Below are 26,582 nucleotides of genomic sequence, written 5' to 3'. Positions count from 1 at the left end.
TTTGCTGCTGCTGGTTTACTAACATGAGAGAGCAGACAGCAGTACACGGTGTTCCATAAAATACAGGACTGTCCTATCCATGCATCAGGTCAGGGGTGCGGAACTGGAGCTGCTGACTGGGGCCCCCTCTAGTTCATGGGGTTAGACATATATAAAGAGTGGAACTGGGCAGTGTAGGTCTTATGGTTCAATCCTCCAGTAAGAGAAGAGAGTGTACCTGGATGACCCTTAGGACAGAAGCAGAAAAGTAAAAGTGCATGCACCCAGTGGAAGGGTCGAGCATTCCTTACTTCTGATGGAAGGGTCGAGCATTCCTTCCTTCCCTTGGAAGGGCCAAGCAGTCCTTACTTCGGGTGTGAGGGCCCAGCATTCCTTCCTTCCGACTGAAGGGCCGGAGCCATCCGTTCTTCTGGTGAAAGGGCCTTAGCAGTCCCTACTTCCGGTGGAAGGGCCAAGCATTCCTTACTTCCGGTGGAAGGGCCCAGCATTCTTTCCAGTAGAAGGGCCCAAGCCATTCTTTCTTCAGGTGAAAGGGCCCTAGCAGTCCCCACTTCTGGTCAAAGGGCTCTAGCAAGGCAGGACAGAGGCCTTGAATTTTGAAGACAAGGGTGTGAAGTTAGTCCGATGGTGGCAGGAGCCAAGGGGGCTACCGGGAATCTGGTTGAGTAAGATGACTTGTGGTTGGATCCATGGACCAATCTAAATATTCTGGGCTCCTGGAGCTGAAAGAAAGAGACAGAGGTAGCACCAGGGTGGTAAAAGAGAGAGATAGGCTGGGAGAAGGAGGAAAGCAAATTTAACGGGTGGGGAGACAATTGGTGAGTCTAGGGAAATGAAGGTGGGAGCAGGTGGGGCCGATACAGGAGTCTAGAGAGAGGAAGGTGAGAGGATCATAGGGCAGGTGATACAGGAGTCTAGGAGAGGAGGATGAGAGGATCATAGGGAAGGTGATACACGAGTCTAGGGAGGGGGAGGTGAGAGGATCATAGGGAAGGTGATACAGGAGTCTAGAGAGAGGAGGAAGAGAGGATCATAGGGAAGGTGATGCAGGAGTCTAGGGAGAGGAAGGCGAGAGGATCATAGGGAAGGTGATACAGGAGTCTAGGGAGAGGAAGGTGAGAGGATCATAGGGTAGGTGATACAGGAGTCTACGGAGGGGAAGGTGAGAGGATCATAGGGAAGGTGATACAGGAGTCTACGGAGAGGAGGATGAGAGGATCATAGTGAAGGTGATACAGGAGTCTACGGAGGGGAAGGTGAGAGGATCATAGGGAAGGTGATACAGGAGTCTACGGAGAGGAGGATGAGAGGATCATAGGGAAGGTGATACAGGAGTCTAGGGAGAGGAAGGTGAGAGGACCATAGGGAAGGTAATACAGGAGTCTAGGGAGAGGAAGGTGAGAGGACCATAGGGAAGGTAATACAGGAGTCTAGGGAGAGGAAGGTGAGAGGACCATAGGGAAGGTGATACAGGAGTCTAGGGAGAGGAAGGTGGGAGGATCATAGGGAAGGTGATACAGGAGTCTAGGGAGAGGAAGGTGAGAGGATCATAGGGAAGGTGATACAGGAGTTCAGGGAGAGGATCATAGGGAAGGTGATACAGGAGTCTAGGGAGAGGAAGGTGAGAGGGTCATAGGGAAGGTGATACAGGAGTCTAGGGAGAGGAAGGTGAGAGGATCATAGGGAAGGTGATACAGGAGTCTACGGATAGGAGGATGAGAGGATCATAGGAGAGGTGATACAGGAGTCTAGAGAGAGGACGATGAGAGGATCATAGGGAAGGTGATGCAGGAGTCTAGGGAGAGGAAGGCGAGAGGATCATAGGGAAGGTGATACAGGAGTCTAGAGAGAGGAGGATGAGAGGATCATAGGGAAGGTGATACAGGAGTCTAGAGAGAGGAAGGTGAGAGGATCATAGGGAAGGTGATACAGGAGTCTAGGGAGAGGAAGTTGAGAGGACCATAGGGAAGGTGATACAGGAGTCTAGGGAGAGGAAGGTGAGAGGACCATAGGGAAGGTGATACAGGAGTCTAGAGGGAGGAAGGTGAGAGGAACATAGGGAAGGTGATACAGGAGTCTAGGGAGAGGAGGATGAGAGGATCATAGGGAAGGTGATACAGGAGTCTAGGGAGAGGAGGATGAGAGGATCATAGGGAAGGTGATACAGGAGTCTAGGGAGAGGATCATAGGGCAGGTGATACAGGAGTCTAGAGAGAGGAGGATGAGAGGGTCATAGGGAAGGTGATACAGGAGTCTAGGGAGAGGAGGATGAGAGGATCATAGGGCAGGTGATACAGGAGTCTAGAGAGAGGAGGATAAGAGGATCATAGGGAAGGTGATACAGGAGTCTAGAGGGAGGAAATGGAGAGGATCATAGGGAAGGTGAGAGGATCATAGGGAAGGTGATACAGGAGTCTAGGGAGAGGAGGATGAGAAGATCATAGGGAAGGTGATACAGGAGTCTAGGGAGAGGAAGGTGGGAGGATCATAGGGAAGGTGATACAGGAGTCTAGGGAGAGGAAGGTGAGAGGACCATAGGGTAGGTGATAGAAGAATCTACGGAGGGGAAGGTGAAAGGATCATAGGGAAGGTGATACAGGAGTCTACGGAGAGGAGGATGAGAGGATCATAGGGAAGGTGATACAGGAGTCTACGGAGAGGAGGATGAGAAGATCATAGGGAAGGTGATACAGAAGTCTAGGGAGAGGAAGGTGAGAGGACCATAGGGAAGGTGATACAGGAGTCTAGGGAGAGGAGGGTGGAGGATCATAGGGAAGGTGATACAGGAGTCTACGGAGAGGAGGATGAGAGGATCATAGGGAAGGTGATACAGGAGTCTAGGGGAGGAGGATGAGAGGATCACAGGGAAGGTGATACAGGAATCTAGGGAGAGGAAGGTGAGAGGATCATAGGGAAGGTGATACAGGAATCTAGGGAGAGGAAGGCAGAAGGATCGTAGGGAAGGTGATACAAGGGTCTAGAGAGAGGAAGGTGGGAGGATCATAGGGCAGGTGATACAGGAGTCTAGAGGGAGGAAGGTGAGAGGATCATAGGGAAGGTGATAGAAGAGTCTAGAGAGAGGAGGGTGAGAGGATCATCGGGAAGGTGATACAGTAGTCTAGGGAGAGGAGGATGAGAGGATCATAGGGAAGGTGATACAGGAGCCTAGGGAGAGGAAGGTGAGAGGATCATAGGGAAGGTGATACAAGAGTTTAGAGAGAGGAGGATGAGAGGATCATCGGGAAGGTGATAGAGGAGTCTAGTGAGAGGAAGGTGAGAGGACATAGGGAAGGTGATACAGGATTCTAGGGGAGGAGGATGAGAGGATCACAGGGAAGGTGATACAGGAATCTAGGGAGAGGAAGGTGAGAGGATCATAGGGAAGGTGATACAGGAATCTAGGGAGAGGAAGGTGAGAGGATCATAGGGAAGGTGATACAGGAGTCTACGGATAGGAGGATGAGAGGATCATAGGGAAGGTGATACAGGAGTCTAGAGAGAGGAGGATGAGAGGGTCATAGGGAAGGTGATACAGGAGTCTAGGGAGAGGAGGATGAGAGGATCATAGGGCAGGTGATACAGGAGTCTAGAGAGAGGAGGATAAGAGGATCATAGGGAAGGTGATACAGGAGTCTAGAGGGAGGAAATGGAGAGGATCATAGGGAAGGTGAGAGGATCATAGGGAAGGTGATACAGGAGTCTAGGGAGAGGAGGATGAGAAGATCATAGGGAAGGTGATACAGGAGTCTAGGGAGAGGAAGGTGGGAGGATCATAGGGAAGGTGATACAGGAGTCTAGGGAGAGGAAGGTGAGAGGACCATAGGGTAGGTGATACAAGAATCTACGGAGGGGAAGGTGAAAGGATCATAGGGAAGGTGATACAGGAGTCTACGGAGAGGAGGATGAGAGGATCATAGGGAAGGTGATACAGGAGTCTACGGAGAGGAGGATGAGAAGATCATAGGGAAGGTGATACAGAAGTCTAGGGAGAGGAAGGTGAGAGGACCATAGGGAAGGTGATACAGTAGTCTAGGGAGAGGAAGGTGGGAGGATCGTAGGGAAGGTGATACAGGAGTCTAGGGAGAGGAGGGTGGAGGATCATAGGGAAGGTGATACAGGAGTCTACGGAGAGGAGGATGAGAGGATCATAGGGAAGGTGATACAGGAGTCTAGGGAGAGGAAGGCAGAAGGATCGTAGGGAAGGTGATACAAGGGTCTAGAGAGAGGAAGGTGGGAGGATCATAGGGCAGGTGATACAGGAGTCTAGAGGGAGGAAGGTGAGAGGATCATAGGGAAGGTGATAGAAGAGTCTAGGGAGAGGAGGGTGAGAGGATCATCGGGAAGGTGATACAGGAGCCTAGGGAGAGGAAGGTGAGAGGATCATAGGGAAGGTGATACAAGAGTTTAGAGAGAGGAGGATGAGAGGATCATCGGGAAGGTGATAGAGGAGTCTAGTGAGAGGAAGGTGAGAGGACATAGGGAAGGTGATACAGGATTCTAGGGGAGGAGGATGAGAAGATCACAGGGAAGGTTATACAGGAATCTAGGGAGAGGAAGGTGAGAGGATCATAGGGAAGGTGATACAGGAATCTAGGGAGAGGAAGGTGAGAGGATCATAGGGAAGGTGATACAGGAGTCTACGGATAGGAGGATGAGAGGATCATAGGGAAGGTGATACAGTAGTCTAGGGAGAGGAGGATGAGAGGATCATAGGGAAAGTGATACAGGAGCCTAGGGAGAGGAAGGTGAGAGGATCATAGGGAAGGTGATACAGTAGTCTAGGGAGAGGAGGATGAGAGGATCATAGGGAAGGTGATACAGGAGCCTAGGGAGAGGAAGGTGAGAGGATCATAGGGAAGGTGATACAAGAGTTTAGAGAGAGGAGGATGAGAGGATCATCGGGAAGGTGATACAGGAGTCTAGTGAGAGGAAGGTGAGAGGACATAGGGAAGGCGATACAGGATTCTAGGGGAGGAGGATGAGAGGATCACAGGGAAGGTGATACAGGAGTCTAGTGAGAGGAGGATGAGAGGATCATAGGGAAGGTGATACAGGATTCTAGGGAGAGGAGGATGAGAGGATCACAGGGAAGGTGATACAGAAGTATAGTGAGAGGAAGGTGAGAGGACATAGGGAAGGTGATACAGGAGTCTAGGGAGAGGAAGGTGAGGAGGTCATAGGGAAGGTGATACAGGAGTCTAGGGAAAGGGAGGTGAGAGGATCTTAGGGAAGATGATACAGGAGTCTATGGAGAGGAGGATGAGAGGATCATAGGGAAGGTGATACAGGAGTCTAGGGAGAGGAAGGTGAGAGGACCATAGGGAAGGTGATACAGGAGTCTAGAGGGAGGAAGGTGAGAGGAACATAGGGAAGGTGATACAGGAGTCTAGGGAGAGGAGGATGAGAGGATCATAGGGAAGGTGATACAGGAGTCTAGGGAGAGGAGGATGAGAGGATCATAGGGAAGGTGATACAGGAGTCTAGGGAGAGGATCATAGGGCAGGTGATACAGGAGTCTAGAGAGAGGAGGATGAGAGGGTCATAGGGAAGGTGATACAGGAGTCTAGGGAGAGGAGGATGAGAGGATCATAGGGCAGGTGATACAGGAGTCTAGAGAGAGGAGGATAAGAGGATCATAGGGAAGGTGATACAGGAGTCTAGAGGGAGGAAATGGAGAGGATCATAGGGAAGGTGAGAGGATCATAGGGAAGGTGATACAGGAGTCTAGGGAGAGGAGGATGAGAAGATCATAGGGAAGGTGATACAGGAGTCTAGGGAGAGGAAGGTGGGAGGATCATAGGGAAGGTGATACAGGAGTCTAGGGAGAGGAAGGTGAGAGGACCATAGGGTAGGTGATAGAAGAATCTACGGAGGGGAAGGTGAAAGGATCATAGGGAAGGTGATACAGGAGTCTACGGAGAGGAGGATGAGAGGATCATAGGGAAGGTGATACAGGAGTCTACGGAGAGGAGGATGAGAAGATCATAGGGAAGGTGATACAGAAGTCTAGGGAGAGGAAGGTGAGAGGACCATAGGGAAGGTGATACAGGAGTCTAGGGAGAGGAGGGTGGAGGATCATAGGGAAGGTGATACAGGAGTCTACGGAGAGGAGGATGAGAGGATCATAGGGAAGGTGATACAGGAGTCTAGGGGAGGAGGATGAGAGGATCACAGGGAAGGTGATACAGGAATCTAGGGAGAGGAAGGTGAGAGGATCATAGGGAAGGTGATACAGGAATCTAGGGAGAGGAAGGCAGAAGGATCGTAGGGAAGGTGATACAAGGGTCTAGAGAGAGGAAGGTGGGAGGATCATAGGGCAGGTGATACAGGAGTCTAGAGGGAGGAAGGTGAGAGGATCATAGGGAAGGTGATAGAAGAGTCTAGAGAGAGGAGGGTGAGAGGATCATCAGGAAGGTGATACAGTAGTCTAGGGAGAGGAGGATGAGAGGATCATAGGGAAGGTGATACAGGATCCTAGGGAGAGGAAGGTGAGAGGATCATAGGGAAGGTGATACAAGAGTTTAGAGAGAGGAGGATGAGAGGATCATCGGGAAGGTGATAGAGGAGTCTAGTGAGAGGAAGGTGAGAGGACATAGGGAAGGTGATACAGGATTCTAGGGGAGGAGGATGAGAGGATCACAGGGAAGGTGATACAGGAATCTAGGGAGAGGAAGGTGAGAGGATCATAGGGAAGGTGATACAGGAATCTAGGGAGAGGAAGGTGAGAGGATCATAGGGAAGGTGATACAGGAGTCTACGGATAGGAGGATGAGAGGATCATAGGGAAGGTGATACAGGAGTCTAGAGAGAGGAGGATGAGAGGGTCATAGGGAAGGTGATACAGGAGTCTAGGGAGAGGAGGATGAGAGGATCATAGGGCAGGTGATACAGGAGTCTAGAGAGAGGAGGATAAGAGGATCATAGGGAAGGTGATACAGGAGTCTAGAGGGAGGAAATGGAGAGGATCATAGGGAAGGTGAGAGGATCATAGGGAAGGTGATACAGGAGTCTAGGGAGAGGAGGATGAGAAGATCATAGGGAAGGTGATACAGGAGTCTAGGGAGAGGAAGGTGGGAGGATCATAGGGAAGGTGATACAGGAGTCTAGGGAGAGGAAGGTGAGAGGACCATAGGGTAGGTGATACAAGAATCTACGGAGGGGAAGGTGAAAGGATCATAGGGAAGGTGATACAGGAGTCTACGGAGAGGAGGATGAGAGGATCATAGGGAAGGTGATACAGGAGTCTACGGAGAGGAGGATGAGAAGATCATAGGGAAGGTGATACAGAAGTCTAGGGAGAGGAAGGTGAGAGGACCATAGGGAAGGTGATACAGTAGTCTAGGGAGAGGAAGGTGGGAGGATCGTAGGGAAGGTGATACAGGAGTCTAGGGAGAGGAGGGTGGAGGATCATAGGGAAGGTGATACAGGAGTCTACGGAGAGGAGGATGAGAGGATCATAGGGAAGGTGATACAGGAGTCTAGGGAGAGGAAGGCAGAAGGATCGTAGGGAAGGTGATACAAGGGTCTAGAGAGAGGAAGGTGGGAGGATCATAGGGCAGGTGATACAGGAGTCTAGAGGGAGGAAGGTGAGAGGATCATAGGGAAGGTGATAGAAGAGTCTAGAGAGAGGAGGGTGAGAGGATCATCGGGAAGGTGATACAGTAGTCTAGGGAGAGGAGGATGAGAGGATCATAGGGAAGGTGATACAGGAGCCTAGGGAGAGGAAGGTGAGAGGATCATAGGGAAGGTGATACAAGAGTTTAGAGAGAGGAGGATGAGAGGATCATCGGGAAGGTGATAGAGGAGTCTAGTGAGAGGAAGGTGAGAGGACATAGGGAAGGTGATACAGGATTCTAGGGGAGGAGGATGAGAAGATCACAGGGTAGGTGATACAGGAATCTAGGGAGAGGAAGGTGAGAGGATCATAGGGAAGGTGATACAGGAATCTAGGGAGAGGAAGGTGAGAGGATCATAGGGAAGGTGATACAGGAGTCTACGGATAGGAGGATGAGAGGATCATAGGGAAGGTGATACAGTAGTCTAGGGAGAGGAGGATGAGAGGATCATAGGGAAAGTGATACAGGAGCCTAGGGAGAGGAAGGTGAGAGGATCATAGGGAAGGTGATACAGTAGTCTAGGGAGAGGAGGATGAGAGGATCATAGGGAAGGTGATACAGGAGCCTAGGGAGAGGAAGGTGAGAGGATCATAGGGAAGGTGATACAAGAGTTTAGAGAGAGGAGGATGAGAGGATCATCGGGAAGGTGATACAGGAGTCTAGTGAGAGGAAGGTGAGAGGACATAGGGAAGGCGATACAGGATTCTAGGGGAGGAGGATGAGAGGATCACAGGGAAGGTGATACAGGAGTCTAGTGAGAGGAGGATGAGAGGATCATAGGGAAGGTGATACAGGATTCTAGGGAGAGGAGGATGAGAGTATCACAGGGAAGGTGATACAGAAGTATAGTGAGAGGAAGGTGAGAGGACATAGGGAAGGTGATACAGGAGTCTAGGGAGAGGAAGGTGAGGAGGTCATAGGGAAGGTGATACAGGAGTCTAGGGAAAGGGAGGTGAGAGGATCTTAGGGAAGATGATACAGGAGTCTATGGAGAGGAGGATGAGAGGATCATAGGGAAGGTGATACAGGAGTCTAGGGAGAGGAAGGTGAGAGGACCATAGGGAAGTTGATACAGGAGTCTAGGGAGAGGAAGGTGAGAGGACCATAGGGAAGGTGATACAGGAGTCTAGGGAGAGGAAGGTGGAGGATAACAGTGAAGGTGATACAGGAGTCTAGAGAGAAGAGCATGAGAGGATCATAGGGAAGGTGATACAGGAGTCTAAGGCGAGGAAGGTGAGAGGATCATAGGGAAGGTGATACAGGGGTCTAGGGAGAGGAAGGTGAGAGGACCATAGGGAAGGTGATACAGGAGTCTAGTGAGAGGAAGGTGGAGGATCATAGGGAAGGTGATACAGGAGTCTAGGGAGAGGAGGATGAGAGGATCATAGGGAAGGTGATACAGGAATCTAGGGAGAGGAAGGTGAGAGGATCATAGGGAAGGTGATACAGGAGTCTACGGATAGGCGGATGAGAGGATCATAGGGAAGGTGATACAGTAGTCTAGGGAGAGGAGGATGAGAGGATCATAGGGAAGGTGATACAGGAGTCTACGGATAGGAGGATGAGAGGATCATAGGGAAGGTGATACAAGAGTCTAGGGAGAGGATGATGAGAGGATGCTAGAGAACGTGTTACAGGAGTCTAGGTAGAGGAAAGTGGGGAGCTGGTGAGGCTGATACAGGAACTTGAGGCAGAGGATCTGCGGAGTGTCCTGCTGAGGCTGACATAGTATTCCTGACTGAGAAAGTTGTGGCAGCTTTCTGCGCTTGTTACAATAATCTACTTTGGTCAGGAGTAAACTATTGATTGTTACTTTGACTGATTAAAAATTGCTTAAACTGATCCTTCTGAGGCTGGAGAGATGGAAGCGATAAGAGGTGTTAACAGGGGTGATGAAGCTGGTAAATAGTATTTGCTTGAAACTCCAAGGTTTCCTTCAGACTGTGAGGGGTAAGTGTTTAGCAATGAAAACAGGGGAAGATAGACTTGTGTGAATTACAGATGCTCGATTTTCAAAGAGTTCAGTTTAAGGTATCTTGGAACAGTCCTGTAGTAAAAAATGATAAGAAGTTGCTTTAGTTGAAAATGAGGTCATAAAAGAAGGAGATGAAATACAATTTGGTTGTTGTGGTAAGTAGCAAGTATGTGAATACAAAGTGGCGGTGACATTCCTAGGACAGGTGCGAGAAGAGGAGGTGGCCATTGCAGAGTCTTGGCGGATACACACAGCACAAGATTATAGGCGGAAAAGCGGGATTTGGACACTGCACTAGTGATGTCTTCAGTTGAGAAGATCTCAGATCGAGTGGAGTGGTCTTAGAAAAAAGAGAGGCAACATAACTCAAAATATACTAGAAGGATTACACAAACATATACAGATAAGAGACAAAAAGGGGTCCATTGCTTATTCTTTTTTCTTTTCCTTTAATCTTATTTCTTCACAGAATAAAGAATTACAGAACCAACGCATTTTACCTACTCAAAGGCTTCCTCAGGGAAAAAGAGAAAGACACAATTTAGTCAGCAGCAACACTGAATATAATCATTCTCCATGGATGTGGACCAGGTTTACACTCGAGTTGTTTGTTGAGGCAGTGTGATGACTCTTAAATGCTTTGCACCGGAGTGACTCTATTTTTCCATATTTGAAGGCTGTCGGACATGACTCGCTTGCCGAACACAGCATGAATGGTCTACTTAGAGACCTGAACCCCAAAATGTGACTGCTGTTTAGGTCAAACAACCACTAAGTCATGTGATAAGCAATTTTAACAAATACACACTAGCATGGACACTGATTATTGTCGGCGTTGCTGCTTCCTAAAGACTAGACGACTGGGTCTTTCTCTTCTGCCCTGAGGATGCCTTTGACTAGGTGAAACACGTTGGCTGTTTTATTCTTGTATTCTGTGAAGAAATAAACAAGATTAAAAGAAAAGAAAAAAGAATACGCAACAGACCCTTTTTTGTCTCTTGTATCTGTATATCTTTATGTAATCCTTCTTATATATTTTTGATTATGTTGCTTCTCTTTTTTGTTCTAAAAGTTCATATGTGGGACCAACTGGCAGCTGGTCCTTAGAGGTGGGCAAGATCAGTGCTGTACTAAGTGATTACTTAGGGTGGTGCAGCAATAGATCCCCTGGCTGCCATTCTTAGTGTGTGAGTGAAGTGATCATCCATGGTGAACACTGCAGATTCGCTACCTCTCGTCTGGTGCGCACTGAGGAGCATGTGTTTGGGTTGTGCATCTTCTGAGAGTCTGATTTTGATGACCCACCAAGAAGAGACTTGAGACAAAAGGGAGTGTTGTCCGTGGAAGCACAGCTGGTGGACACTGTAAAGGTAACACTGACTAAACACTAAGCAATTGTTGAGAGGTGTGCAGTCTATGTCAACCAGCTCTTTGAAGGTTTTAAATTATTTATGAGTTGGGTGTTGAGTATTCTGGTATTTTGTGTACGTGTTCTGAGGTTTTGTTTGGGTTGCGTGACCTCTGATTAGAGTTGATGTGTTGTTCACACTCTGAATCAGCTATGGTTGTGTCATTTGTGGTGGTGGTCATGCAGAAGGTGGTGGTGGAGGTCATACAGAAGGTGGTGGTTGTGGTCATACAGAAGGTTGTGATGTGGAGGTCATGCAGAAGGTGGTGGTGGTCATACAGAAGGTGGTGGTCATACACAAGGTTGTGGTGGTCATATACAAGGTGGTTGGTCATACAGAAGGTGGTGGTGGTCATACAGAAGATGGCGGTGGTGGTCATACAGAAGGTGGTGGTGGTCATGCAGAAGGTGGTGGTGGAGGTCATACTGAAGGCAGTGGGGGTGGTCATACAGAAAATGGTGGTGGTAGTCATACAGAAAGTGGTGGTGGTGGTCATACAGAAGTTGGTGGTCATACAGAAGGTGGTGGTGGTCATGCAGAAGGTGGTGGTGGTGGTCATGCAGAAGGTGGTGGTGGAGGTCATACAGAAGGTGGTGGTGGTGGTCATACAGAAGGTGATGGTGAAGTCTGTAATGCTTAGTTAGCGCAATGCGCCTGAAGCTACCAATAAAGAATTATTGCAAAAAAAAGATAGAAAAGTGGTGGTGTGATATGATGTAGTGTAAAGACACAGGGAAAATAATCATTCTCACATTCTCAATAAAGGAGAAAAGATCTTGAAGCTGTAAGCCCCAGTTGTGGTATTATTACAAGGGAAAGATCTGCCCTCCCATGTGTTTCTTTCATGAACGGTGGGTGACAGATTACCAAATTCAGTCAAGAGCGGCGTGTGCCCCCCCCAGGGGATACTGTCTAGATTTGGCAGTCATAAAAGATGCACCACAGCCATAGTAGACACAGTGTCCCTTGCAGAGTGTCTTGACGCTGCATTGTTTCGGGGTAAGTGGCAAGGCAGCCAATTGCAACACCTTGGACCCAAAACAATGGGCCTGATTACAACTTTGGAGGACGGTGTTAATCCGTCCCAAATGTGACGGATATACCACCTACCGTATTATGAGTCCATTATATCCTATGGAACTCGTAATACGGTGGGCAGGATATCCGTCACATTTGGGACGGATTAACACCGTCCTCCAAAGTTGTAATCAGGCCCAATGTCTGCTGTTGCATTTGGGGAGCTGGTTAAGAATGTTAACAATGTGTTGGAGACTATCATTTCTGAAGAGGTGTGCAGTGTTTACAAGTCATATTGGGAACGTGAGGGTGTGTGCTGCAAACAGTAAAACAAATGCAGTAACTTTTGTATACTTGATTAGTTTAAACAGAAAAAGAAACGTCTGCGGTCAAGAAAAGAAAGGAATAAAATGCATCGTAAATGGAAGTCCAGTCAAAAAGCAAACCAACAGGAGAATGTTATGGTGAGACCTACAGATGTTACTACATGAAATGTATTCCAAAGATCCCTGGGTGTGCTTGGCATGATGTGATGGCATACGATTGCATTTGATGGCCAGAAATACTACGTGATGGCACATGATAGCAGATGATGACATTCTACGGGTCTTCGCACTTCTAACTGAAAAGTATCACAGAGAGCCCTGGGAGTGCGTGAGATGGAATGGCATACGATGGTACTGTTGGAACATGATGGATTATGAAAAGCGATGATGATCTTAAACCTTGTTGTGTCTTCACACTGCTTTGCCTGCAGGAACCACTGCATGAAATATATCACAGAGATCCCTGGATGTGGCTGACATGTGGTGTGATAGTCTATGAGGGATGTGCCGGCACATAATGGCACATTAGGGCATTTGATGGCACATGAGGGCATGTGATGGCACATATTGGCGCATGAAGTCTTACGATGTGATGGCACATACTGGTACATAAACGCATGTGATGGCAGATGACCGTAAACACAACTTATCTCAAGCTGTTTCAGTGGTGTAGCAGGGTTACTAGCAGCCTTAACACAAGAAAGCAACATAGGGTGCCCTGCTCCTTGGTTGTAGAGTAAGAGGAACACACACTTTGTGGTCTGTAGGCCCCTGGAGCCTGGGAATCCTGCATCTGCTGTATTAAAGATAGCTATGCCCCTGTTATCTTTGTCCACACCCTGTAGATACTCCTCTCTGTCGAACACATGATGCTTGGCCCGTGCCTTCTGTTGGAGAGTCAGTCCATGCATTTACCATCCATCATATAACAAAGAGAACTCTTCTGCCACTCAGGGGCTTTCTTTATAAGTCCTCATTTGTAACTTGTTGGAGTGCTAGGACTCCTCTGGGTGTCACCTCTAGACCAGCAGTTCTTTCTTTAGAAGTCCTCATTTGTAACTTGTTGGAGTGCTAGGACTCCTCTGGGTGTCTCCTTCTAGACCAGCAGTTCTTAACCTTTTGACTTCTGTGGACTCTCACTGAGTCACTGCTGGAAGGAAGAGACCACAGCCTAGGCAATCTGCATGCTTTCTACCTCCAAACAATAAACTCAAATACAGAAAAAAGTGCACCAAACAAATACACAAGTTATGAATGATAGATTATGCAAAAATGAACGTTTTAATTTGAATGGGAAGGTTGGAGGTTTTGAAAGTGTTTTTATTTGTAAAGTACATAGCAATATGCTAGATTCTAGCAGATCACTTTGACATTTTTGCTTCTAATGCATGTTAATTGTTGTCAGCACATGGCAGTGCTTCCATCAAAGGCACCAATAGTTCATACTCAATTCTGTTTCCTGTGCTTGCTCTGCTCCCACAGATCAAGCTAAGGTTACATACACAGGGCCGCATGTACCTTGCTTTTTTCTTGTCGCAAACGGCCCTATTCGCAGATTCGCAGAATCGGGTCGTTTGCAACAATTTTTTTTTTTGGGGTATGTACAAACTCTATTTTGCGATTTGGTAATCTATTTACATAGGTTTGCGAGTCGCAATTAGGAAGGGGCATTCCCTTCCTAATTGCAAGTCGCAGTGCGATGTAGGATTGTTTTGTGACCATGAATGCGGTCACAAAACAATTGCATTTACCCCGATTTCAAATTGGTGGTAATCCATTCGCAAACGGGAAGGGGTCCCCAGGGGACCCCTTCTCCTTTGTGAATACATGCGAAAATACTTTTTCAGAGCATGCCGTGGTCCCATGTACCACTGCCTGCTCTGTAAAAGTTGAAAGAAAACTTTCTTTTTTGTTTTTGAAATGCATTCTGTTTTCCTTTGAGGAAAACGGGCTGCATTTTAAAAGAAAAACTGCTTTATTTAAAAGCAGTCACAGACATGGTGGTCTGCTGAGCCCAGCAGGCCACTGTCCCTGTGAGTGCAGCCATTCCCAATGGGGTCACAAGTTGCAACCTACCTCATGAATATTAATGAGGTAAGTCATTTGTGACCCCTTTGGGAATCTCAAACAGTGTGAAGTACACTGTTGTACATATGGTTTTGCGACTCGCAAATGAGTCGCAAATTGCGAGTCGCAAAACTCTGAGCCGTACATCTGGCCCATAATTTCTAGCCACCAATTTCAAATTCATTCACAGAGTGTTCTAACGTTTCAATTTTGCCTTTTTATGAATGTACCCGGACTTTATTAATTTGCTCATGTTGATGAATTTTCTGAATAGTCCTGGATCCCTTGAGCAAACATTGCAGACTCACAGGGCTCATCTGATCCCAGTTTAAGAACTGCAGTCCTATACTGTATTTATACCCGTCACATACTAACTCGTTATTTGAGTGTACGCATATACTGTGTTAGTGTTGACTACTGTTCCTAGAGTAACATCAGGGAATAGTCACGCATGTGAACCTATGAAAGGTACCAAAGCCGGAGTACTAGAGTTACAGGTGAATAACTTTCTCTTCCTCAGCTTCACCCCTCACCTGATAAGAGGGCAGTTGTCTTCCTTGGAGAAAGGAGGTACACAGGGTGGCAACCCGTCAGACAAGCAGAGCTGAGTACTTTGTTATTTACCAAAGTGAAAATCACTGTGGTGAACCTCTCGAGGGGAGGGGACTCCTGTGGTGAGTGGCCAAAGCAAGGAACTGTGCAAGCTCAGTCAGGACTGGTTTAGGGATCTCCAATCCGAAAGCTATTCTATCGTTCTACCACAGCTCTCAAACCTCCAACCTCTGCTACAGCCAACCATAAACCTTAATTCACTATGCAGGGTGCAGATATGGGGCAGACATTATTTCTTGGCTGAATAACTGCCCGCTTTACCTTTGAATTCCGTAGTTTCCTGCCCGCCCCACTGGACGTCATTAACCTCAAGGCCCCCTGTCATCACTATGCAGGTTATTCTACACATGACTTATTTTCTGAAACACTCAAGGGTTCTCAAATGATTCCCAGGTACATATGTTTCACTTCATCACTCTGCTGTTGTGTATGACCCCCGGCAACTCCTACCAACAGAAACAAGCAAGCGCTCAGCTTTGGGTAAGAGCACACTAAGGCTAACAGATCCAACCCTGGTTATATCCTGTAACATGGATAGCCTCCGGTGGAACAGAGCGTCAAATATGTACTAGTGTAACGAGACAGCCACTCAGGCATGATATCTTGTAACGAGGATACTCTGAGGTGGAGCTCAGCATCATCTGTGTACTAGTGTGAAGAGACAGCACTCTGGAGTTATATCCTGTAACATGGATAGCTTCTGGTGGAACAGTGTCATCCAAGTACTAGTGTAATGAGACGGCCACTGAGGCATTATATCTTGTAACGTGGATACTCTGAGGTGGAGCTCAGCAGCATCTGTGCACTAGTGTGAAGAGACAGCCCTCTGGGGTTATATCCTGTAACATGGATAGCTTCTGGTGGAACAGAGCCTCATCCAAGTACTAGTGTAATGAGACGGCCCCTGAGGCATTATGGCCCTCATTACAACATTGGCGGTAAAAGCCACTTACCGCCGTGCAGAAGACCGGCGCGGCCGCGGAATTCCGTCACAGCTATTATGACCCACATCTCGGAATCCGCCGAAATTCAGACACCCACACAAGTCCGCCACACCAAAGGTCAGTGGTAAACTGGCGATAACAAAACCTCCACCGTCACGCCAACAGAAACACGCCCATGCGACCCACGAATCCACGCAGCGGTCTTTCAACCGCGGTATTCCATTGGCGGTACACACCGCCGCGCTCAAAATACACACACATCTCCAAAACACCGCCACATTGGACAATTCAAAATACACACACCTGATACACATACAAACACCACTCCCACACACCCAACACAATATAAAACACACACCCACATCACCCACAAACCCCAACGACAAAAAGTTATAGACGAAGGCGAGAGAGAGAGCACAGCAATAGACAACCCCACCACACAGAGGCACACAACACCATCACCCACACAACATCCACGCACAAAACACCACACACCACTACACATCACCACACTCATCACCACATACACCACCCCACACATCACCAACACCACCCCATGGCACGCCAAAGACACCCCAGGTTTTCGGAGGAGGAGCTCAGGGTCATGGTGGAGGAAATCGTACGGGTAGAGCCACAGCTATTTGGATCACAGGTGCAGCACACCTCTATAGCTAGGAAGATGGAGCTATGGCAAAGAATCGTGGACAGGGGCAATGCAGTGGGACAGCACCCAAGAAATCGGGAGGACATCAGGAAGAGGTGGAACGACCTACGGGGGAAGGTGCGTTCCGTGGTCTCCAGGCACAACATTGCGGTTCATCGGACTGGCGGCGGACCCCCACCTCCTCCCCCACAACTAACAACATCGGAGGAGCAGGTCTTGGCCATTATGCATCCTGAGGGCCTCGGAGGAGTCGGCGGAGCAATGGACACTGGTAAGTCAAATCTTAACTATCATATCCCCCACCCTAACTGCATGCTATCACATACCCCCACCCCCACCCCCTCCCCTATCACTCCAACTCCTCACTAATGTACTAATAACACAAACCACCCATCCCAACACCAAGCCCTGCATGACACAACAAAGCATGGACACCCATCACTAAAGCATGCCCGCTGCACATACCCATAACAACCACTAACCATCATCACACAAGCCCCCACACAGGAATGCTAGCACTGGGGTACACGCTCACCCACCCATTTCACACCATGACACACACAGATGCAATAATCATGGTTTTACACCCCTGCAGGACCACTACCTAACGTCACCAGACAGGAGGGTCCAGACATCTCTACCCCACCCACAGAAGAGGCCCACAGTGATGGCAGCAGCTCTGGCCAACTGGATCCAGATGACCAGCCCGGACCATCGTGGGCCTCAGGACTGTCGGTTCCCCTCGCACAGGCACAGCCCAACACTGACCTTCCACCCTCTGGAAACACTAGTACAGCACCCACCCAGCTGGGCCATACCTCCGTCCCCAGGACACGCCAATCAGCTGTGTCCACCACTACAGGGAACCCAGGATAACCCACCACCCCAACAACAACAGGGACCTGGGGGCAGTGGTAGTGGGCACACGGTCCAGGGGACGGAGGCACAGGAAGACAGGGGAACTGGGCGGGCTGCTGTGCGACAGGGGGCGGACAGGCCAAGGGAACCCACTCTCCACGAGGCCCTCTCCTCCATCATGGGAGCCTACCACCACTCCCAGGAGACAACGGCAACAGTCCTGGCCAAGTTTCAGGAGTCCCAGCGCCTGCAGGAGGAACAGTATTTGGGCTTCAGGGAGGAACTCAGAACCATCAGCTCCGCCCTGGGCACCATTGTAGGGGTGCTGAAGGACATACAGAACACCATGAGGGACACCGTGGCACTCTAAGGGGCCCCTGACACTAGCCTGGACGATGAACTGCCCACCACCTCTGCCGGCGCTAGTGGACAGGACGCCCCGCCACAGGACCACCACACCAGCACCCCACCCCCTGCAGATGGAGAACCACCCCGCAAGCGGTCCCTGAGATCCAGGAACAGGACAGAGCACGATGGCAAGACCCCCGCCAAGAAATGAGACCACCCTGATTGTCATCCCACTGTCCCACTTTGTAACCCTGTCCATATTGGAACTGCCCCCGCTCCACTTCCTATGCCCATATGGGCAGTGCACCTGTGAGACTAATAGACTGGACTCTGCCATGGACATTCCTCCACCATCACCCTTTTACCACCCCCTCCAATAATTAGCACTTCAATAAACACCCTTGAACCACAAAACAATCTGGAGTCAGTCTGTGATTTTGAAAATGTGTATTAGCTATGACAATTACAAAATCCGTTTGAAAATGTAATGTCAACATACCTATGTCACACATCACAAGTCCATGAAGGATGCAAGCAGATGACACACGTTGGTAACCACACCTGTGAAAGCGTAATGGAAATGTACAACTCAGTTACCAAATACTGCTTGAAAATGACAGACAGGATAGAGGTAGAAGTGTGAAAGTAAATGTATTAGTAAAGAAAGTGTTCTCACCTGTGTGTCACTGGAAATATTTCTGTATGACTGAGTCCCTGTTGTCAATGTCTTCTTCCTCTGCTTCCTCCTCATCACTGTCCACAGGCTCCACAGCTGCCACAACACCGTCATCTGGACCATCCTCCTGCAGAAAAGGCACCTGGCGTCGCAAAGCAAGAGTGTGAAGCATAGAGCAGGCGATGATGATCTGGCACACCTTCCTTGGTGAGTAGTATAGGGATCCACCTGTCATATGGAGGCACCGGAACCTGGCCTTCAGGAGGCCAAAGGTGCGTTCTATCACCCTCCTAGTCTGCCCATGGGCCTCATTGTAGCGTTCCTCTGCCCTGGTCCTGGGATTCCTCACTGGGGTCAATAGCCATGACAGGTTGGTGTAACCAGAGTCCCCTAATAGCCACACCCGGTGCCTCTGGAGTTGACCCATCACATAAGGGATGCTGCTATTCCGCAGGATGTAGGCGTCATGCACTGAGCCAGGGAACCTAGCATTTACCTGCGAGATGTACTGGTCTGCCAAACATACCATCTGTACATTCATCGAATGAAAACTCTTCCGGTTCCTGTACACCTGTTCACTCCTGTGGGGGGGGACCAGAGCTACATGGGTCCCATCAATGGCACCTATGATGTTAGGGATATGTCCCAGGGCATAGAAGTCACCTTTAACAGTAGCCAAATCCTCCACCTGAGGGAAAACGATGTAGCTCCTCATGTGTTTCAGCAGGGCAGACAACACTCTGGACAACACGTTGGAAAACATAGGCTGGTTGATCCCTGATGCCATGGCCACTGTTGTTTGAAATGACCCACTTGCTAGGAAATGGAGCACTGATAGCACCTGCACTTGAGGGGGGATTCCTGTGGGGTGGCGGATTGGTGACATAAGGTCTGGCTCCAACTGGGTACATAGTTCCTGGATTGTGGCACAGTCAACCCTGTAGGTGATGATTAAATGTTGCTCCTCCATTGTCAACAGGTCCACCAGCGGTCGGTACACCGGAGGATTCCGCCATCTCCTCACATGTCCCAGCTGACGGTGTCCAGGAAGGACAACAGCGACCACAGAGTCAAGCAATTCAGAGGTATGTACCCACAGCTACACAGAACACGAAACAAAATCCAAAAACTTGTCTGTATGTGTGTTGAGTCCAGGCCTAGGTATGTGTGACGCAGTTGAAAATTAAGCCATGTGGGCCCCTGAAATGGGGGATGCCTGACCTCTAAAGTGGGACAATGGGATGTGAGGTAACTGCGCTGGCGTTGTACACCATTGCGGTAGGCGGTCGGAGACCGCGGCGCAATGCTGCATTGGTTAACATTGGACCCTATGGGTCCCAGGAGCCAATGACGAAGTGCGCCGACGATGATGATACGCACCGCCGCGGACGTGACCGCCACGGACGTGACCACCATTTTCTATCTGTTCAATCACTCGATACCTGATCTTCGACAGGAGAGGACCTACACTGCAAGTGCTGCTGTGACCTCGGTCTGGAAGAGACAATGGCACGTGCGTCTGGGGAAAGGGCCCCTGCCTTCACTGCACAGGAGTTGGAGAAGCTCGTGGACGGGGTCCTCCCCCAGTACACGCTACTCTACGGTCCTCCAGACCAACAGGTGAGTACATAGGGTGCAAGTTGTATGGGCTATGCCTGGGTGGAGAGGGCTGGATGTAAGAAGGAAGGGGGCAGAGTTCTGCGAGCATGAAGGACTGTGAATGCATGTGCCACATGGCAAGGGCAGGGATGTGGGCCACTTACTTCGACGGCGCAGTTGGTAATGACTTCTCTTCTTCCCCTGTACATGTCATGTAGGTCAGCGCCCACCAGAAGAAGGATATTTGGCGTGCCATCGCCAAGGACGTCCGGACCCTGGGGGTCCACCAGAGACGGAGCACCCACTGCCGTAAAAGATGGGAGGACATTCGCCGCTGGAGCAAGAAGACGGCAGAGGCTCAGCTGGGGATGGCCTCCCAACGTGGGAGGGGTACCCGTCTCACCATGACCCCCCTGATGTTCCGGATCCTGGCGGTGGCCTACCCTGAGTTGGATGGGTGCATGAGGGCATCACAGCAGACACAAGGGGGTGAGTACACTCTCATTCTGCTGACTTTGCTCGCAGTGGAGGGGTCTGGGTGGGGGAGGAGGGCTGTGGGTTTCCCTAGACAAGGGCGAGTTCCGTAGGCTAGGCCCCTCCATAATGCAGGCCATGTGGCACTCCACCCCACCTCTGTAGAGTGCCAAGTACAGGTATACAAGCCCCTGTGTCATCTATGTGTGCAGATGTCCACCATAGCCATGTAGGCCATATCCCAGGAACTGCATCTGTAGAGCCCAAGAGCGCGGCGTAGTGCAGGGGGTTGCTGTGTCTGTATTGTCCGCCAACTGTAGTGGTAAGCCATGCACTCAACCTGTCTTTCTTCTGTTTCCCCCCCCACTTTTCGTGCTCTCCCTGTTCTTTTGTGCATCAGCATCATCAGGCGGAGGTACAGTGGCACCGGAGCACTAGGGGGCTGCATCCCACATGGCCATGGAGGGCCACACCACGGACTCAGAATACACCAGTGGGAGGGAGGGTGAGGGGAGATTCACGGCGGTCACCGGATCAGCAACCAGCGACACGGACTCGTCCTCCGATGGGAGTTCCCTTGTGGTGGCGGCGGCTCCATCTGTGCCCCCCACTTCAACAGGTACAGCCGCCACCCCCCCACCAGCACCACCCTCCCAGCAGCCCCTCAGCCTTCGCCCCGTGCCCGCTCACCCAGGAGGGTGGGCATCACCTTCGCCCCAGGCACCTCAGCCCCTGCCCCTGTCACCCCTGCTGCCCTCAGTGAGGAGGCCATTGACCTCCTCAGGTCACTCACTGTTGGGCAGTCTACCATTGTGAATGCCATCCAGGGTGTAGAAAGGGAGTTGCAACACACTAATGCATTCCTGGAGGGCATTCATTCTGGTCAGGCTGCCCATCATCGAACCCTGCAATCTCTGGCCTCAGCACTGATGGCAGCCATTGTCCCTGTGTCTAGCCTCCCCCCTCCAACTTCCTCCACCCAGACCCAATCCCTTGTACCTCAGCCTATCCCAAGCACACCATCAGACCAGCCTGCACACACCTCAACACACCAGGGTAGCTCAGGCAAACATAGGCACCACACATCCCACAGGCACTCACACAAGCATCACCCACATACAGACACAGCAACATCCACTGCCTCCACTGTGTCCCCCTCCTCGTCATCTCCCTCCTCCCTCCCAGTGTCGTCTACACTCTCACCTGCATGCACTACCACTACAGCCACTAGGACTCGCACCAGAACACCCACCACCACACCCCGTTCACCTGCACTCACCACCCCCACTACCATTTACACGTCACCTGTGTCTTCTCCCAGTGTGTCTGTGACGCCCCCTCCCAAAGTACACAAACGCGGGCACACACACACCCAACATCCATCCACCTCATGACAGCCTCCGGAACATGCACCTGCACCCAAATCATCTAAACTTACACCTCCTACAACCACCTCCTCTTCCTCCACTCCCAGACCCCCTCCAGCTACCCGTCCCAGTGTTCGTCAGAAACTTTTCCTGAGCAACGTTGACCTCTTTCCCACCCCCCCCCTCTTCCAATTCATAGGTCCCGTAGTAGCACCTCAGCCAAAAAATCTCCGGTACCAGTGGTGCCTGCTAGAGGTAAGTGGAGTGCACCGGGCACCAGGGCAGCCAGTGTGACACAGAGCCAAAGCACAGCCAGTCCCTCCCCTGTGAAGCACCAGAAGTTGGACAGTGCCCGACGGGAGAGGGTGAAGACTCCTGCCGGCAACGCCGCTCACAAGGGTCCCGGGGGGAGTGTCGAGTCAGCTGTGACTCCTCCCAAGGTGGGGAAGGGGCAGAAGAAAGTGCCAAAGTCTGGGAAGAGCAGCACGGCGGAGAAGGCCGCCATCATCCCCGCTGCCCAGGACGCCAGAGTCAGTGCCCAGGAGGGCAGCACAATCGTCACTGGTCAGGAGACCACTGCCAGAGTCAGTGCCCAGGAGGGCAGCACAATCGTCACCGGTCAGGAGACCACCGCCAGAGTCAGTGCGCAGGAGGGCCCGGCAGCCACAGCCCCGCTGGGCAATGAGGGACAGCCATGGCACACACCGCTGCACAGGTCAGAGACAGCAAAGTCAAGCACCGCTGAACAGGGCAAAGACCGCCATGGCAAGCACCGCTGAACAGGTCAGAAACTGCAAAGTCAAGCACCGCTGAACAGGGCAAGCACCGCTGAACAGGGCAAGCACCGCCAACTCAAGCACCGCTAGCCCATGTGCAGCAGGGGCAGTGACGGAACTGGGACCGTCACGGGGTGAGTGATGCACTCTGGGCACCAGTCCCCCTCCAGAACCAGTGGAGACCAGCATCCACTACCTCAATCCTTCACAGGATGAAGCACTCTGGGCACCATTCCCCCTCCAGAACCAGTGGAGAAAGGCATCCACGACCTCAGTCCTTGCCAGGATGAAGCACTCTGGGCACCAGGCCCCCTCCAGAACCAGTGGATAATGACATCCACTACCTCAGTCCTTGGCAGGATGAAGCACTCTGGGCACCAGGCCCCCTCCAGAACCAGTGGAGACTGTTATCCACTTGAGAGACTGTGGCTTTGCACTCCCCAGGATGGTACAGTGGGCAAACCATCCACTGCAAAGAGTTGTGAGACTGTGGCTTTGCACTCCCCAGGATGGTAGAGTGGGCAAACCACCCACAGCAAAGACTTGTGAGACTGTGGCTTTGCACTCCCCAGGATGGTAGAGTGGGCAAACCACCCACTGCAAAGACTTGTGAGACTGTGGCTTTGCACTCCCCAGGATGGAACAGTGGGCAAACCACCCACTGCAAAGACTTGTGAGACTGTGGTTTTGCACTTCCCAGGATACATCAATGGGCATGGAGCCCCGTCGTGGATCTGGCGTGGTGCTGTCATCCGGCTGAGGTGCCCCTCCTTCCCTTCCCCCTGAGGTGCCTGTTGTATTTCTATCTGATGCCCCAGCAGTGTTCTCTCTGTTTCTGGACAGGTATCGTGTGTGGGCCTCGCCCATGCATTTTGGGCCCAGTGGTCCACGGACATTGAATGGTGCATACCTGCACTACTAATCGTGATGTATATTTTTGGAATGTGTATATATTTCTGTATATATTAGCTTACTGTATTTTGATACATTACAATGGTTGAACTCATTTCCTTTTGTCTTTGCATTCTTCCGGGGGGGTTGTTACTGTGATGTTTGGAAATGCATTGGTGTGTGTGTTGTAGTGTGTGAGGGTCGGGGTGGGAGTGTTGCGTGTGTGTGTCCCTGACTTTTGCCTCCCCTATGTCGTAGGTGCAGTACTCAGCTTTGTCTTCGGCGCCGGCGTTGCTGATGATCGTAGAGGAGCAGGAACACTATCGAAGGGAGTATGTGGAGTTCCGGCTCCATGGTGCCCTCCTTCCTCGTGGAGTGTGTTAAGGTGAGCGTTTTCCCATTGAAATGCCTGTTTCCGCCGTGTTTTTATCCACGGTGAATCCGCCCCCAAAAAGGTGGCGGATTGGCCTGTTGTTATACTGTGGGCGGTACTTTGTCTTCCGCCTGTCTGTTGGCGGTGACCGCGGCGCTGCATATCTGTACAGCTGTGGCGGTCGGAGTGTTAAAGTGGCTGTCTTTGTTGGCGGTTTCCGCCACGGTCATAATTCCCTTTTTTTTTCCACCGGCCTGTTTGCGCTTTAACACCGTCCGCCAGTGTTGTAATGAGGGCCTATATCTTGTAACGTGGATACTCTGAGGTGGAGCTCAGCAGCATCTGTGCACTAGTGTGAAGAGACAGCCCTCTGGGGTTATATCCTGTAACATGGATAGCCTCCGGAGGAACAGACGTCATCCAAGTACTAGTGTAATGAGACGGCCCCTGAGGCATTATATGTTGTAACGTGGATACTCTGAGGTGGAGCTCAGCAGCATCTATGCACTAGTGTGAAGAGACAGCACTCTGGGGTTATATCCTGTAACATGGATAGCCTCCGGAGGAACAGACGTCACCCAAGTACTAGTGTAATGAGACGGCCACTGAGGCATTATGGGGGTCATTCTAAGTCTGGCGGGCGGCGGAGGCCGCCCGCCAGACTTCCCCCACCAAAATACCGCTCCGCGGTCGAAAGACCGCTGAGGGTATTTTGGGATTTGCCCTGGGCTGGCGGGCGACCGCCAAAAGGCCACCCGCCAGCCCAGGGCAAATCATCCTTCCCACGAGGACGCCGGCTCAGAATTGAGCCGGCGGAGTGGGAAGGTGCGACGGGTGCAGTGGCACCCGTCGCGTATTTCAGTGTCTGCATAGCAGACACTGAAATACAAAGTGGGGCCCTCTTACGGGGGCCCCTACAGTGCCCATGCTATTGGCATGGGCACTGCAGGGGCCCCCAGGGTACCCCGCGGCACCCCCTATCGCCATGCCAGGAACAGGATGGCGGTAGGGGGTGTCAGAATCCCCATGGTGGCGGAGCGCGCTCCGCCGCCATGGAGGATTCACAAGGGCAGCGGAAAACCGGCGGGAGACCGCTGGTTTTCCGCATTTGACCGCGGCCGAACCGCCGCGGTCAGAATGCCCTGCGGGGCACCGCCGGCCTGTCGGCGGTGCTCCCGCCGACCCTGGCCCCGGCGGTCTCTGACCGCCGGGGTCAGAATCACCCCCTATATCTTGTAACGTGGATACTCTAAGGTGGAGCTCAGCCTCATCTGTGCACTAGTGTAAAGAGACAGCACTCTGGGGTCATATCCTGTAACACGGATAGCCTCCGGTGGAACAGAGCGTCATCCAAGTACTAGTGTAATGAGACAGCACTCCGGGGTTATATCCTGGAACATAGCTAGCCCCCGGTGGAACAGAGCGTCATCCAAGTACTAGTGTAATGAGACGGCCCCTGAGGCATTATGGGGGTCATTACAACCTTGGCGGGCGGCGCCCATAATGAGATCCCCGCTGGGCCGGCGGGCGGAAACCTGGTTTCCACCCGCCGGCCCAGCGGGGATCTCGGCCGCAACACAGGAGCCGGCTCCAAATGGAGCCGGCGGTGTTGCGGCTGTGCGACGGGTGCAGTTGCACCCGTCGCGCTTCTCACTGTCTGCACAGTAGACAGTGAAAAGCTGCACAGGGCCGTAGCAGGGGGCCCTGCGACTCCCCTTTCCGACAGCCTTTTCATGCCGGTTCTTACCGCCATGAAAAGGCTGGCGGGAGGCGGACTCGTAATCCCCTGGGCAGCGCTGCAAGCAGCATTGCCCTGGAGGATTACTCCCGCCGGAACAAAAGTTGCGGGAAACCGCCGGTCCCGGCGGCGCGGCGCCGCGGTCATAATCCCCCCTGGAAGCACCACCAGCCTGTTGACGGTGCTTCCTCCAAAACAGACCGCCAGGGTTGTAATGACCCCCTATATCTTGTAATGTGGATACTCTAAGGTGGAGCTCAGCAGCATCTCTGCACTAGTGTAAAGATATATGTCATCCTGGAGTGCTGTCTCATTACGGCATACATACACACACACACATATATACATACATGGTACATGAGACACATACATACATACATACATACAATGATGGGACATGATCCATGCATACATAGATACATGCATACATACATATATACATACATACAGACATATATACATGGTACATGATCTACGCATACATAGATCCATAGATAAATGCATACACACACACACACATATATATGTATAGATATATACATACATACATACATGCATGGTATATACATGCATGATATATACATACATACATACATACATCCACACATATATTTCTCATCCAAACCTTACTTCTCAAAAGCAGGGGTCCCTCAAGACTCATTTGTATCAGTCATGTGTTTCAACGTCTGCATGATGTTGCTGCTGGCAAAGATCAATGAATTTCAACTCACATGCAACAACTATGCAGATGACACACAAATACTCCTTAAACTGGAAAGCGCCAAAGACATTGAAACTCACAAATCTTCAGTTGCCTCAGAGCCATTGTACAGTGGATCACATGGAGCCATC

The 26,582-nt window shown here is 50.8% G+C and overlaps 1 protein-coding gene across 2 annotated transcripts in view; it reads left to right on the top strand.

The window, feature by feature from the left end:
- AGBL2 (AGBL carboxypeptidase 2) overlaps positions 1–26,582 on the top strand; it is a 466,988-nt gene that overhangs the window by 248,787 nt on the left and 191,619 nt on the right. For both annotated transcript variants that reach the window (XM_069221603.1, XM_069221604.1), the window contains exon 14: positions 12,380–12,481. In XM_069221603.1, the coding sequence (XP_069077704.1) occupies positions 12,380–12,481 (102 nt within the window). The remainder of the gene's footprint in view (positions 1–12,379; positions 12,482–26,582) is intronic.

Source organism: Pleurodeles waltl, chromosome 3_1 (assembly GCF_031143425.1).
Source record: "Pleurodeles waltl isolate 20211129_DDA chromosome 3_1, aPleWal1.hap1.20221129, whole genome shotgun sequence".
NCBI classification, from domain to species: Eukaryota; Metazoa; Chordata; class Amphibia; order Caudata; family Salamandridae; genus Pleurodeles; species Pleurodeles waltl.
The sequence above is the reverse complement of the archived record's forward strand: the minus strand, read 5'-3'. Positions and strand labels throughout refer to the sequence as shown.